The sequence below is a fragment of the Phodopus roborovskii genome, unplaced genomic scaffold (genome assembly GCF_943737965.1).
Source record: "Phodopus roborovskii unplaced genomic scaffold, PHOROB, whole genome shotgun sequence".
Classification (NCBI taxonomy): domain Eukaryota; kingdom Metazoa; phylum Chordata; class Mammalia; order Rodentia; family Cricetidae; genus Phodopus; species Phodopus roborovskii.
Window position 1 is genome coordinate 30,066,226 of NW_026126571.1, and position 16,135 is coordinate 30,082,360.

At 37.0% G+C, this 16,135-nt stretch overlaps 1 protein-coding gene across 10 annotated transcripts in view; it reads left to right on the forward strand.

Annotated features, from left to right (window-relative positions):
* Kmt2c (lysine methyltransferase 2C) overlaps nt 1–16,135 on the forward strand; it is a 216,371-nt gene that overhangs the window by 57,661 nt on the left and 142,575 nt on the right. For 8 of the 10 annotated variants that reach the window (XM_051203215.1, XM_051203205.1, XM_051203208.1 and 5 more), the window contains exon 3: nt 13,665–13,806. In XM_051203215.1, coding sequence (XP_051059172.1) covers nt 13,665–13,806 — 142 coding nt within the window. The remainder of the gene's footprint in view (nt 1–13,664; nt 13,807–16,135) is intronic. The other 2 variants (XM_051203206.1, XM_051203211.1) reach the window with 1 other exon arrangement.

Genomic DNA, 16,135 nt, shown 5'->3' on the forward strand with positions numbered 1-16,135 from the left:
TTCATTCAATTTTACTTTTTGATCTTTTACATTTTAATCTGTTGTGTTCTGACCCATTTTTCTTTAAATAACTAGTTGTTCAGTTTCTAAACTAGTTTGTAAGCTTTCTGTTGTTGATATCCAGCTCTAACCTGTGGGGGTCAGGTAGGATGCTGGGTATGAATTCAGTTTTTTTTTTTTTTTTTTTTTTGTTTTTAAATCTATTGAGGCTTGCTTTGTGTCCAAGTATGTGGTCAGTTTTGAAGACAGTTCAATGAGATGCTGACAAGAAGATATATTTTTTCATATTTGGATGAAAAGTTCTGTAAACATCTGATGTCAGTTCCAGCATTTCTTTGTTTAGTTTTTGTTTGGATGATTTTGTTGGTATTGAAGTCACTCACTATCACTTTGTGAGGCTCAAGATGTGATTTAAGCTGTAGTGCCTTATTGTTTGGTACATAGATATTAAGGATTGAAATATCCTCTAGGTGGGTTAAAGGTGTATGCAATCATGCCCAACTTTGAGAAGTTTTACATCTATGGTTTTTTGGAGATATTGATCTGTCTTGCTTTGTATGCTAATGCTTATCATCTGTATGTCTTTTTTCTTTTTTTAATAAATCAGAGGGCTTAATATAATGTATCTTTTTTCTTCTTCCCACCACATTCTTCCCTCCCTCCCTGCCTGCCTGCCTGCCTGCCTGTCTATGTGTGCATGCATATGCCACAGGTGTAAGGGTGCCTGCATAGTCTATTAAGAGTGGAGAGTGGGTTTAGATCTCCTGACGCTAGAGTTATTTATATATAGGTGGCTGCTGGAAATTTAACCACCTGAGGCATCTCTCCAGGTCCTACACTCCCTTTAAAAGTTTTATTTTGTTGAAATTTAGTTTTACTTTTTTTGTGTAGGGGTGTTTTATTTACATGTATGTGTGGATCTGATGCCCAGGGATGCCAGAAAGAGTGCTTTAGATCCTGTAGAGTTGGAGTTATTGACAGTTGTGAGCTACTATGTACTTGCTGGGAATTGAACCTGGGTCCTCTCTAGAAGAGCAGGTATTGCAGTTAACTGCTGAGTCATCTCTCTAGCCCCTATCTCCTTTAATATTTTTGTTGATTTTGTTGCAGATTCTGTTAATCTTATGGTTTGGAAGTATCTCTCCTTTTACCTCTAATTAGTGCTTTATATAGTTGAGTGTTTCAGTGTTGTGTATATATTAACAATTATTTCCTTTGTTGAATTGATCCCATTTTCATTATATATGACCTCTTTCTTTTTATTTTATCTAAGTATTATTATTCCTGACTTCTCTTGTTTTCTATTTATCTGATATGTCTTTTTTTTTTTTTTTTAAATCACTTCTAGTGTGGCTGGTTCTTAATTTGTGGAGAAAATTTTTTTGGATTTCATTTTCACTTTTTTGGGGGAGTGGAAAGGGGAACCACTTAGGTTGTCTATACCTTTTTACCAGAAGAATTTGTTTTATATTCAATGTTATTATTGAAAAGAAAAAGCATATTACTATAATTGTTAGTTTTTCTACTTTGTTAAAATCCTTTGTCACTGTCTTAGTTTTTCATTAATATTTGTGGTTTTCAGAGTATTATTTTGTATATATGTATATTATATCTGTCAAAATGGGTGTGTATCTACTGCAGTTGCTGCTGTTATGTGTGTGTGTTTTAATTTTCCATTCATTCATTTACTTTTTTGTTTGTTTTTCAAGACAAGGTTTTTCTGTGTAGCAGTTTGGTCTATCATGGAACTCTGCAGATCAGCTGGCCTCGAATAAAAAGTGATTCTTTTTAAAATTTTATTTTATTTTTAATTATATGTGTCTGTGTGGATATATGCATGTGATACCAGAGGCATCAGATCCTTCCTTGGAGCTAGAGTTACATTGGTGGTTGTGAGCCACCCAATGTTGGTGCTGCTGAATTGCATGCAGTCCTATGCCAGAGTTCAAAGTCTCTTAACCTTCTTCAGCTACTTTTCCAGCCCCACAAAGTGATTTTTGCTGTAATATATGATGCTGTTCTCTACTTATTTTGACCTTTTGTGTTTTCTTTTTAGAAGCTAGGTTGGCCTGAATTCTTCTAGCCTCCTGATTTGTGGGATTTCAATGATGTGCCATCTTATCTTTTTTCTTAGCATATCATATAGCATGTTGCCCTTTTTGCTGTTTCTCCTATAGTTTGTAGTGTATATTTATAATTAATATAAGACTTTGTGTTAATACAAGACTGACTCTCTCTCTTTGTGTGTGTGTGTGTGTGTGGCATGCATGTTCTCTTGCTTGTTTGCATATGTGTGCAAGCTTGAAATGACCTCAAGTGTCTTCTATAATTTTCCATTTTATTTATTGAATTACGGTCTTGAAATTGAACCCAAGGCTTGGTGAGAATACCCACTACAATGGCTTTTGCCTCTCAAGAACTAAGATAACAGGTGAAGGCCATGCTTACCTGGTTCTTAAGTAGGACCTTGGAACCCAAATTTCAGTCTTCATGCTTGTATAATAATAAGCACTTTATCTACCGAGCCATCTCAACTTAAAATCATTATTGTGCTAAAACATCTTCCTCCTTTTACATCATTATTGACATGCATTTCATTTGTGGGATGCATACATACAAATACATACACATTTAATACAGTATTGTATTAGTTTGGGCAAACCAGTAACTGAATATCAATTAAGAGTTTTAAAAAACATTTATTTACTGTTACATTTGAGATGATGTTCCTTTCTTTTTTCTTTTTCTTTTTTTTGAGACAGAGTTTCCTGTATTGCTTTGGAGCCTTTTCTGGAACTAGCTCTGTAAACCAGGATGGCCTCGAACTCACAGAGATTCACCTGTGTCTGCCTTCTGAGTGCTGGGATTAAAGGCGAGCACCACCAATGCCTGGCTGCTGTTCCTTTTTTTACAACCCAAGTGTCCTTTCTAAAGAACTTTTTTTTACAATTCTTGCATGCTATATGTTAGGTAACAATCATCTCAGTTTCTATTTTTCTCAGCTTATTTTTTCATACTTTTTAAAAATTCCAAAGTTTGAAGATTATTAAAAATAAAGATGTTATCTTTTCACCCAGAATCTGGGACCTCTGATTAAATTTATCTTTAAAACCCATTGGAAAGTGGGATACTTTAAAGTAATGTACTATGTAGTGTTGTAAGACAAGACACACTTGAACTCTGTGGTATACTTTATACGAGGCATCTTATAGTCTAATATACCTTAATTTGTAGAGTTAATCCAAGCTTTACTGTTTAACCCAGGAAGGTCTGCAATTGCTATGTATGTAGCCCAAGCTAACCTTGACTTCCTGAGTTTATAGGTATGTGCTACCTTTTCAAGGAAATGGGTTTGTAATTGGCTGGAGTGAAAGTGTCTTATTTTCACTAATTTAGATTTTTTTTTTCAGTCTTATTTCATAGTACTTAGAGAATGAAAGTAACTGTTTTCAGTTTTATTTTAGTCTTCATATTTACAAAAATAATTCCTTAGTAATTTGTCCCAATAATGTTGTTAACAAAATTTATGTGCTGTGGTTAGAGTATACATACAGTGAAAAGTGTACAAACAAACCCAGCCTCGAAAGCTTAATTTTATATGTATTTGGGGAGGCATATGTTTACATGTGTGTGTGTGTGTGTGTGCACGCATGTGTGAACACACAAGAGTGCTTGGTGTCTTCAATGGCTCTTCACCTTTTAAAGAGTTTCTCAAAAAATGAAGAAGCTGAAGGCAATTCGTTAGTTGGCTGTGTTGACTGGTTAGTATTTCTAGGGATCCACTTGTAATTTTTGTTCTAGTTCTGAGTGCACAGATATATACCTCTGCACGTGGCTTTTTCTGTGGGTACTGAGCATCTGAACTCTTGCTAACAGGATGATCATGATGGTGACTGAGCCATCCTATATCAGATGCTGCTCTTTTTTTAAAAGGGGGGGGTAATTCTCAGAGAACTGTTAGTGAATTTTTTGTTTTTACAACTTTAGCTGGGCTTCTAATTTTATTAGCTATACCACCTATGTTTTCCTTTAACCCCTGTCATATTATGTGCATATGTAAAATCTATCTTATTTTGTTTATTTTTTAAACAGGGTCTCGTTATGTAAATGCCACGGCTGTCTTGGAACTACTCACTATGTGTAGACCATACTGTCCTCAAACTTACACAGATCACCTGCCTCTGCTTGGAGTGCTACCACAATGCCTATCATGATTCCTTCCTTTCTTCATTTATGTATTTATGTATTTATTTATTTATTTGGTGTGCAGTGTTCTGTCTGTGTGTATGCTTGCATGCTAGAAAAAGGTATCTGATCTCATTATAGATGGTTGAGAGCTACCATGTGGTTGCTGGGAATTGAACTTAGGACCTTTGGAAGAGCACCTATTGCTGTTAACCTCTGAGCCATCTTTCCAACCCCAATTTATTTTAATTATATGTTTTTGTGCAATCTGTGTTTGAGTATGTAAACAGCCAGCAGATGTCAGAGGCATTGGATCCCCAGATTTTACAGGGGATTTGAAGTCACAAGACCTGGTTGCTGAGAACAAAATTCAGTTCTTCTGAGCAATCTTACCAGTCATGTGCCACCCCCCCCCCCCAAACAAGCCTTAAAGACTGGGCCTCAAGTAGTTCAGAGTAGGCTCAAACTCATACTCCCTTCAGAGTGCTGTGATTACAGGCTTGGCTGGTTTAATATGATGCCCAGGTTTAAATACAAGTTACTTTTCTGCTACCATTTTCTGTTTCTGAAAGAAATCTATAAAGACTAGGTATTCTGATCCTATTTTTGTATTGACTCCATTTAAATACAGTGCATTGTATATAGTAGTTGTCCCAAAATTTTGTTATAAATTGTTGGTCTAAAGTAATGCAATATTAACTCCCTAGCACAAAGGCAGGAGACAATGAATGTGTGTTCATTCTATTCTATTCTATTCTATTCTATTCTATTCTATTCTATTCTATTCTATTCTATTCTATTCTATTCTATCTTTACATCCTAAATTGTTTAAAGCAAATCATTGTGGTTGTACATCAAGAGCCATGGGTGCAATATAGTGGTTTAGTATACATGAGAAAGATAACCTGTAGGCGAGATCAGCAAGACAATACATAGATCATACTGTGTGAATGTGTGTAACCAGAGCAACAACTGTATACCCATAGTTAGTTACAACTTAGATCATTTTATACTAGGAGGAATTATCTACTTTAATTTGGAATTTGGAAGCAAACCAAAGTTCAGTAACTTGGTGTGGTCATATTGGGAGCCCATGGTTGAATTAAAGATATTTATTGTGGATGATTAGATTTAAAGATACTATTGGTTAAACTTTCTCTTGTCTTAAAACTAACTCTTTAGTAAGTAAGAGTTGTTGAGACGTTAAAAAGGATTCAAAGAAGGGATGTATAATTACATAAAGGTAGATATCAGATCTAATTTTTCTTTATGTCCCCCCAGATTCAGGTCCTATAACCAGTGATGTTTAGTGAAATGCAGATACTTCACATTCTTTTAGAAGCTTCTTTACTGGTGATTAGGTTCTTCCAGTAGTCTAGTTACATGGCACATGTGCCACCTAGTGGCTAGGGAATTAACCACTTGGTGATGGGTAAAGCTATTTCCCTCTTCCCTTTCCCTCCTTTCCACCTTTCTGGTTCTAGATCATTTTGTGACCAAGTAAAACTGGTTGTGTTTATTTAGGTTAGATTTAAAGTTGTGAGGAGTCCAGGTTCATTTCTGATGGTGTGATTAAAATACCCTGACAAAGCAACTTAGAGAAAAGGTCTTATTTGACTTGCAATTCCAAGTTACAGTCTTTTGTTTCACTAGAACTCAAGCAGCTGGTCACATCATATCCACAGCCAAGAGCAAAGAGGACTATCTCCTTGGTTATTTGTTTTCATCAGATTTCTTCTTATGGAAAAATTATTTTTTCATTAATGATTTGGATTATGTATAAAGATTTGTTTGTTTCTTCTTTTGTCTGCATGCATATCTGGTGCCCAAAGAAGTCAAAAGAGGATGTTGGATCACTGGAACTTGAGTTCCAGGTGGTTGTGAGTTGCAATGTGTTGGTATAGTAAACACTCTTAACCACTGAACCATCTCTCCAGCACCTCAGCTATTTTTCTTCTCCGGGGAATGGTACTATCTACAATAGATGGGTCTTACTATGCCAGTTAACAATTAAGACAACCCCTACCTACCCACATGGCTACAGGCAAATTTGGTCTAGACAGTTCCTCATCAAGACTTCCCAGATGATTGTAGGTTGTATCAAATTGGTAATTAAACTAACCATCCCAAGAGGTGACTATCCAAAGACAACAACTGTGTCTGAGAGGTTATGTATATGCAAGAGGTTGATACGTATGTTGGTATGTTTGTTTGTTTGCTTTCATTGTGTAATTCTGGCTGTCTTGGAATTCCCAATGCAGACCAAGCTGACCTTGAACGCAGAGATAATCTGCCTTTGCCTCCTGAGTGCTTCAATTAGAGGTGTGTACCACCACTTAGCCCCTAATTTTTAACCTATTTTTATTTTTGAGACAGGGTCTCACTATGTAGTTTTGGCTGTTCTGGAACTCACTGTATAAATCAAACTGGCTTCAAGACATGCATCATTACATCTGGCAGCCCTACGCCCCCATCCCACATTGACTTTTTTGAGGCAGGGCCAGTTTGAATCAGGAGAGTACTAGAGATCTGCTTATTCCTGCTTCCCAAATAATGGGATTATAGATACCCAGCCTTTTATGTAGATTCTGGAGATCTGACTTCAAGTTTTAATTCTTTACTGACTGAGCCATCTTCCATGCTCTCTGTTCCTCTTTCCCCAGTTTCAGGTATGACATTTGTCTTCTGCAAATTGGGCTTCATGTTACTTAAACAAATAAAACCCTATGAAAAGCAAATAGTTAAATGAGCCTGTACCATTTTATTGGGTGACTGGCTATTTTTTTTTCCTTTATAAACCACACCAGCTGGTGTATAATAAGCACACATGTTTTGGTATTCTATAGATAAACAAATGCTGAGTGGAATATGTTATCAGATATCACCGGCTTCACAGTCTTTCATCCAGGTGAAAACTGCAAGAGATTACGGTTTGATCTTTAATTGATAACATCTCAACCACAGCAGTACGTTTCATTTTTTCAGTGAAAAACTCTGACAAGTTTTGAAGATTAGGGCTAGTAAAAGAGGGCAGGTCATAGAGGCTATTATTTTCCTGCCTCACGTGGGACAGATGGTAAAATCTAACTTCATCTACCATATGATGAATATAAGATAAAATTTAAGTTTAGGGGTACCTATTATACATTTTGTGGGCAGAACCTTTGCTTTCTATGAAGCAGTTACATTATTACTTTTTTTTTTGAATTAAAGGTTATAAAGTTAAACCAGAAAAGTCTAGATCAAGATAAAACCCACCTTTACTAGTCCTCCTGTTCCTTTAGCAAGTTCATGTTAGGATCCTGGATAGAGCCACTGGACTGGGAAAGAACACTTAGAGCTAGCCCTGATATTGCTGTTACTCTTGATTATAATTGGTTCTGGGGGCTGGAGAGATGGCTTAAGAGATTCCAGAGGTCCTGAGTTCAATTCCCAGCAACCACATGGTGGCTCACAACCATCTTTAATGAGATCTGGCTTGAAGACATACGCAGGCAGAACGCTGCATAATAAATAAATCTTAAAAAAAAAAAAGAGGTTCTGATTCCATTCCTTAAAGATAAGTAAACGTTTACAGCTTCTGAAGCATAGTTCCAGTGGCTCCTCTGTATGTACACACTTCCTTGAAGTCTTAACCAACATTTACTATGAATAACAGAGCACTAAGTACATCCCACAGATTTTTGGTGCCTCACTGAGTAGAAATGAAGTGCTTCCATAAAGCCATTATATAGATGTCATTGTACTTTACACAGGCATTGATAGCTGAATGAGATTCCTGTTTGTCTTTGATTGGGAAAGTTGAAGAAAGCAGGCATCATAAAGTAGCAACTAACATCTTGGTATCTCCCTAAAGCTGTAGGCTCTGTGGTTACTGTTTGCTTTCTAAGTTACTACTTCAGGTTCCAGTCATATCAGAGATTTATACAGCTCCTTTAATTTTGAAGTCCCATTGTTAGTGTCTCATGGTCTGATAAACAAGCCACTTATTTTTTAATTTTTATTGTTATGCCAGTTCTCTATTCGTGATACTAATGTCTGTATTAACTTGAGTGTGTGAATTGAACAGCTGTGATAGAAACAAACTTCAAAGACCCAGTAGTTGGCTATATAAAACTAAATTTTCTCTAATGTAGTATGAAAAAATTAATTATTCCTCCCCCTTTCTTTCCCTCCCACTCTCCTCTCTGGTACTACAGTATTCAGAGGAAACTTTGTGGAGCCCGTTTTTTCGTTCCATCTTTGTGGGTTCTGGGATTGAACTCAGGTTAGTAGGCTTGTATATGAAGGCCGTTATTCCCCAAGATAACTAATCCAACCCCCTTTTAGTTTTTGATCATGAAAGGTTGTGTTTGATCAGACTTCGTTACTCTGTGTGTGGTTGCTTATGAACCTAGATTTCTTCCATACTTTTTTTTTTGTGCCATCAATGTGTTTCTCTCATTGGCAGCTTTGTGGCGTGGGTTAGCTGTTAGGTCTGTTAGTCTATAGGAAAGAGAAATATAATTTTGCCAAGAGCAAATCATTAGCTTTATGTGACAGAGAAATGACACAGTTTCTTCCAGTCTTGTGACTTTCTAAGTAACTGCCGTGCTTGGTTTTAGACAAGGTTTCTCTCTGGTTGATCCAGTATCCACTTTGCACATTGGTGTCCTCCCCCAACTACCCCCCCCCCAGGACTTTGTGTTTTATCTTGTACTTCTTTCAAGTTCTTTACATACTTTGAAGCTTATATGCTTATTTGGGGAGTGCATGTAGTTTCTCTTTATGGGTTCATTTATTACATAGAAATTTATAATTTCATTGTAAATTGTTGCATTTTTAGTTTCTATAATTAATATAAATATACACTTTGTTGATTTGATGCTGGGTGTTTTATATGAAAATTGTCTGTAGTGTACACAGTTTGCTGTAATTGCTGAGCCTCATAAAAACAGTGGCCACTCCCCCATTTCCATTATTAAAAACGCACAGTGCTATTTAACTCATGGCACCAATTTTATTACATAGAATTCATAATTATTTGTACTTTTTATAACTAATAGGTTTCAGAATTAATTAATTTTTATCTTCCCCCCCCCCCCCCAATGCTTCCCTAAAGATCATGTTGACTTTAGGTGATACTCATGAAAATAGGGAAGTAAAATTTAAATACTGGTGTGAGAAGGGAGAGTTGAAGCTTCAAGTGAAATTTGTTTTTCAAGTTGCTAAGACACTTATATCTAGTGTACTGTAAAGTATGGTCTGGGATATTGGTGAGGAGCTAGTGTTGTCTATGTAAGTTTAAAAGTTATTAAGCCCAGAGAGGATTGTTCTTCAGGCACAGGACTATACTTGCATTTGGGGTCCTTTCTTTTCTTTCTTCCTTCTTTCCTTCCTTCCTTCCTTCCTTCCTTCCTTCCTTCCTTCGCTCCTTCCTTCCCTTCTTCCCTCCCTCCCCTCCCCTCCCTCCAGTTCAGGCTGTCTTGGAACTTTTGTATCATAGGGTAACTTAGAAAACTCTTGTCTTAGTTTTTCAAGAGCTATCTTTTATTAGCATGTGACACCTTGTCTGCCTCCATCATTTGATCTTGATGCACAGTTTAGTGAAGCATAGTTTGACAGGTAAATAAAAGAGAAATGTCCTTTATATAATATTTAAATAGCCAGCAGATGGTTAAATTGGTACGGGAGATGTCGTCCACATGTTTATTTGTTTGTTCAGATACTGTGTAGAAAGGTCTAAATAAATTTCTAATTGGAAAACAAAAATTTATCTAAGAATGTAGAATTGTGTTGGAGCATTGGTAGAGAAGGAATGTCTCTTTATTCTGGTAATACAGTATGAAAGACAGAGGACATCTTTTTAGTTAAGAATAATATTGGGGTAGAATTGGTGTCCCTTGTTAGTGGCCTACACACACCCAGGGCTTCTCTGTATAAAAATCTCACAGGAGCTGGAGAGATGACTCAGTAGTTAAGACCACTTGTTGCTCTTTCAGAGAACCTGGGTTTCGTTCCCAGCACCCATATAATGGATCATAACATTCCTGCAGTCTGGGGGATCTGGATCCCCTTATTATCCTCCAGTGTACTGCATGTATATGGTACACATTCATGCATGCAGGCAAAACGTCAGATAAAAGCCTCACAGTGATTAGGCTGCCTCCTGAAACCAAGGAGCAGTCTCTTTAAGTATTTATCTTTTAAAATGGCAAGTGGCTAGGATGCATCATGATTGGTTCAGATTAGTAGTCTCAATTTATAAAACATGAATACAGTTAAAAAAAATGAACCACACTGAAATACATTTTACAGATCAGCCATTACAATCCTGAAAAATATTGCAAATAGTTATGTATAGTATGAAACTTCCCTAAGTCAACTGTACTGTGGGCATCAGGTATAGTGAACCATGGTTTAAATTATGTCAGTGATAATTATTCAGTAGCAAACTGACATTGTGTACATGAACTTTTCCTATTTGTAAAGTATAAGGAGTAGGGTTTTTCCTCCCGCCGGTCTTGTTCCGCCGCTGGGCCAGCCACAAATAACACACAGAGACTATTGGCCAGTTACTTGTTTCTTATTGGCTAGCTCTGTCTTAAGTATTGACCCATTTCTATGTATTTCCACATGGTCTTACCCAGAGCGGAGGAATGGCCGTTCTGTTCTCTCCAGACTCTCCATCTTGACTCCTCCTTACTACTTCCTCTTTCCCCCTTGTCTCCTAGTCCCTCCTATCTTCCTTTCCTATTGGCCAACAGTGCTTTATTCATTAACCAGTATGAGAAACATATATACATAATGGCATCTCCCATCTCTTCTTTTCTGTCTAAATAAAAAGAAGGGTTTTAACCTTAACATAGCAAAATATATCACACAACAGTTATCAAATAAGAATCACAGTTAACACTATTTAGTCCATTAACATTTAGCAAGATTTAAGAAACTATTCCATCATCTATCCTATCTTTGAGTCTAAAGTCCTATATGTAACTTATCTTTAATCCTAAGGAAAACTATAACCATAACTATCTGTCTTCAACTCCTTCAATGACCACAGAAGGATAATATATAAACACTAGAAATGACAGAGACAACTCACTGCCTGTTCAGTCACCTGAAGTTCTTCTGTAATCTTCCATCTTCAGCCCATAGGCCATAGTGTGTCTAGCAGACTCTTCAGCAAAGCAGGAAGCTTTAATCTGTCTTCTTGTATTGGCAGTTTGTCAGTCACTTTTCTCTGTGTCCTGCAGACTGCCTGGCAGACTCTTGCTTGAAGCAGGAACTCTGTAGCAATGTCCATCTTGAATCAGCAATCACTTTTCTGTGGGTTCCGCATGTCCACTTTATACAGTCCAGACAAGAGCAGTGTCTTGTCCAAATGGCTAGTCTTGCCATACTGGAAGCAAACTCCATATGTGTTTCTTTGATGTGTTTCTTCCTTTCTGACATAGGTGGTGTTGCCAGGAACATTTATGTCTCACTGTCAAGAAAAACCCTAAACCATTTTAAATGCCATATTCTGTAAGTCTTTGAAAGGTTTGAAGAATTCCTATCCATTTCAAATACATCTCTATAATTAACACTATTAATTTTAACTATTATAGGTAACTATCTAAAATCTGTACTACATTATACATTACACTTCTAAATGAGCTATATAAACACAATACCTAAGCAAGAGGAGAAATACATCACAAAATTGACCTTAAATTGTATCAATAAATGAAAATCCATTCCAAAAAAAGTATTCATATCTATACCATAATTCCCTTTTTACCTTTAAATATATTGGTTGTGATCATTAACCATTTAAACCAAACCCATTAAAATGAAAACAGACATTTATAAACAATATTTGGGAATTTGGGCATCGTTCTTTCCAAACTACTTCCTGCTGATAGGGGGCACTGTCATGGGGATCCTAAGAAGATGCAGATACCCTGGTTGTAGTCTGCAAGGCTGCCTTGTTCAAGCTGTTTCGGATGTTGGATCACCTGCGACTCTGTTTCAGGGGGTCTGGCTTGATCAAACCACATTAGTCTGGAAGGAATCCACAGCTTTTCATTTTCTGTGGAAACAAAAATAGAAATCCTTTCCCCCGGTAACTTGTCCTTAGACTTAAATTTTGAGGTCAAAGTATTTTTTTTTAAATATATGAATTGAATTAATCCAACAGTATTTTTTCTATCAGTTGTTATTTCCTCAGCAGTCCAATAATTTGAAGACAATCCACAGTATTTTTGTGCTTTTTTATTACTCTCTTTTTTTACTTTCTATTTTTTTATTTTTTGAGACAGGGTTTCTCTGTGTAACTCTTCCTGGAATTCACTCTGCATACCAGGTTAACTTTGCAATCACAGAGATCTGCTTGCCTCTGTCTCTCGAGTGCTGGGATTAACGGTGTGTGCCACTACACCCAGCTCCTCTTTGTCTATTTAAAACCATTTTATTTCTTTTCTCCCCCAAGCCTACATATATTTTAGACCACACTGTAAACCTTTAGTGCTTGTTCTTAATGTGAATCTGTTTTTACTGTAAATCTTTATCTTTTTGTAGCCACAAGTCTTTTATCTGGTAAACAACAACATTGCTGCAATGAAAGTCATAGTTGTTCCTGCCGTGATTTACCAAAGATGGCGGTGGCTATTTTACCGCCAGCAATGAGAGCTGTGGTCACTGCCTTGGTCTACGGGCAGTAAGCAGTAGGTTGCTGGCTTGGAGATGTGGTCACTGCCATTGCCAGCTCTGATACACACCAATAAATTGTTAGCAGTGCTTTTTTAAAGCAGTGTGGTTTTTTGCCGCTTATGTTGAGTCAGGAAACTTTCCTTAAAGGAGCCGCGCGCAAATCTCTGTTTGTCTTTAGCAAAACAGAACCCAACTGAGAAAAAATGCTGCTACCAAGAAACCTTGCTTGTCTCTGTTCTTTTGTTTTTTAAGCTTTTGTTAAATTTTAAGTGGAAGTTCTTATTATCTGTGTGGGCGCCATAGGACTAGATATGTAGGTCATTTTGTTCTCAATTTTCCTTTTCTTAGAGCACACTTGTTATTCACTGTTTTGTATATAGTTTTTTATCAAGACTAAATCTTTAGACTAAAAGGGGAATTGTATTGAGATATTTACTTTGTCTCCTTCTGTGGCACTGACCACTCCCATTGGGGGGGGTGGAGCCATGGGCGGAAGTGACCTGTAAAAGGAGGTCTGAGGAAGAGCAGGGGAATGCTTTCTTGCTGGTGGGACTCTGACAAGAGAGCATCCGGTGGAACTGGCTGGTGTTCATCTGTCTAGGTTGTAAGTTATTTCTCCCTGAACAAACATCTATTCTGCCTATTTGTTTATCCTGATCCCTATTTATCCGCAATAGTAAAGTATTATCACTTATTTTATTCTTTTTCCATTACTATACTTGCTTCATAGTTAAATTCTTTGGTGATTAAACACAAAATGACTGTTTTTTTTCTTTTTTCTTTTTTTTTTGTTTACTGTGAAGCAGAAATCAAAGAGCAATCTGTGGAAGAGGATGCTGAAGCAGAAGTGGATAGCAACAAACAGCCAGTCTCAGCTGTTCAGCGGCCTGTTTCTGAGGAATCTGCGAACTCCCTGGTTTCCGTTGGTGTAGAAGCCAAAATCAGGTTAGACAATGAAGAGAACTGGGTTAAAGAAAGTTGACAGAGGAAAAGGGTGGCAACTATAGAGAAAATGGTGGGAGACAGGGAGTAGCATCTGGATAGGGTTTTATTTTAGTAGCTTTAAGTTCCACAAGCCTGTGCGCAGTTGGAATAGAAGGTGGCTATGCTATGGACTTTGTTGATTGGAGAGCAGGGGTTAGTATACTAGATGGTGCTCTAGCTATTACAGGTAAGTTTTTAAAGTTTTTCCAAGACAGGGTTTCTCTGTGTAGACTTGGCCATCCTGGAACTCACTCTGTAGATGAGGCTGGCATTGAACTCACAGATATCTGCCTGCCTATACTGCCTAAGTGCTGGATTAAAGGTGTGTACCACCACTCCTGGTCCAGATGTTAGCTGTATGCTATTTCTGACTGAAGAAATAGCTAAGAGCACATCACATAAGACAAAAGTTCTTAGAGGTAACAGCTCTTTCAGACAGCTTTATCACCAACAAGGTGGCTTAAGCTGTCTGTAACTCCAAGGGATTGATTGCCCCTTCTGACTTCTGGATACTCAGGTATATACATGATACATATACAAAACGTGTAGGCAAAACATTGAGATTAAAAAAAAAGTTGCTAAGAATCTTGAAAAAAGAATTTTTGATACATATATACATGCTTGTTCTTACCCTGTCTTCATTTTTTTAAGAAAGGGCCCTTCTTCACACACACTAAATAAAGTGTAACAACAAATTAAAAGAAAAAAAAAAAGGGGGGGGGGCTTAAGAAGATAAAGCCACTCAGAAGATAAAGGTACTTGCCATTACACCCGATGACCTGAGTTTTTATCCCGAGGATCCACATCAGTCAAAAGGAAGGAATTGACTTCTGTAGAATGACTTTGTGATATGTGTATACATGTCCTTGTGCACACACAATAAATAAATAATATAACAACAAGCAGGTTTATTTGTTTGTAAAGACAGGGTCTTAGTATGTAGTCTTGGTGGCCTGGAACTCAATATGTAGAAAAGGCTGGCCTCAGATTTACAGAAGTTCACTGGCTCTGCCCACTGAAAGTGTGAAACACTATAGCTAACCCAATAAAAAAAAAATTTTTTTTATTATTTATGATTGGAAAAACATTTTTAAAGAATTAAATGTGTGATATTATATATAATTTAGTATGTAGTTCAGTTTTTAAAATCCTGAATAAGACAATGAAAGTAATGGCTAATTGAATCTTCTCAGCCTCTTAATTGTCATTGTTTTGCTTTTAACACCCCTCCTTCGTTGTTCTGTCTTCTGTTGCATCTTGTAAAGATGCTTCATCTTTATACTTTGTGGGTTGTTGAATCTCCTGTCAGCTTTTTGTCCGTTCTTCATTCTCAGGAAAGTGCATCCAATCTGACAGCCATGAGTCTTGCTTGTGTCCTCATGAGCCACACATTTACATTTCTAGTGAGACTGTTTTCTAAAATCCAAGCTCTTCTGTCTTGTCTAGTTTACATTTCCATATAGAAGTATATTAGGTACTGCACCTGTAGTGTGTCCCAAATTATTCCCTACTCTGTAACTTCTCTCTCTGGCTTACACATTTCAGCAAATAGGGCTAGTATTTACTATGTTGTTTGGAGTCCCTGATCTGTCATCTTGATTTGACCTGCTGTCTGAGTTGAATCTATTGTTTTTAGGGGACTAATTATATTTTTACTTGTTTTCTTCTCCTTCTTACCTTTCCATAGTGTAGTTTAGTTTTGGATTTGTTCCTCACTAAATTTAATGGTAATTATATTATATATGACATTTTAGTTATATTTAGCATTTCTATCTAGCTCCAGTGCTCTGTCTTCAGGTTAATCTCCCAGTGTTGCTGAATGCACCCTATCCAGTTCTTGTCTTAGTTCCTTTGAGTTTTTGTGTTGTCTGTCATATGAATTACCTTTTGAAAGAGTTTTCCCATCTACCTGCTTATTGTGCTAATTTCTGAATTTTTTTTTTTTTTTTTTTTTTTTTAACTCCAGTGTTAATCTAGGTGAAGTAGGTAGAGTATACAGGCTATTTGCTATTCTTAATTAACGTTACCCCAATGTTTTGAGATCTTTAAATACTTTCGTTTTTTAAAAATTCAAACAGAAAACAGTTCTTATTTTACATACCAATCTCTGTTCCCTTTCCCTCCCATTCTCCCATGCCCCCCCCCACCACCCCACCCCACCCCCTTGTCCACTTCCCAGGGAGAGTGAGGCCACCCATGGGAAATCATCAAAGTCTGTCACATCATTTGGGGCAGGACATAGGCCCTCCCCTAATTGTCAGTGCTGAGAGAGTATCCCTGCATAGGGATT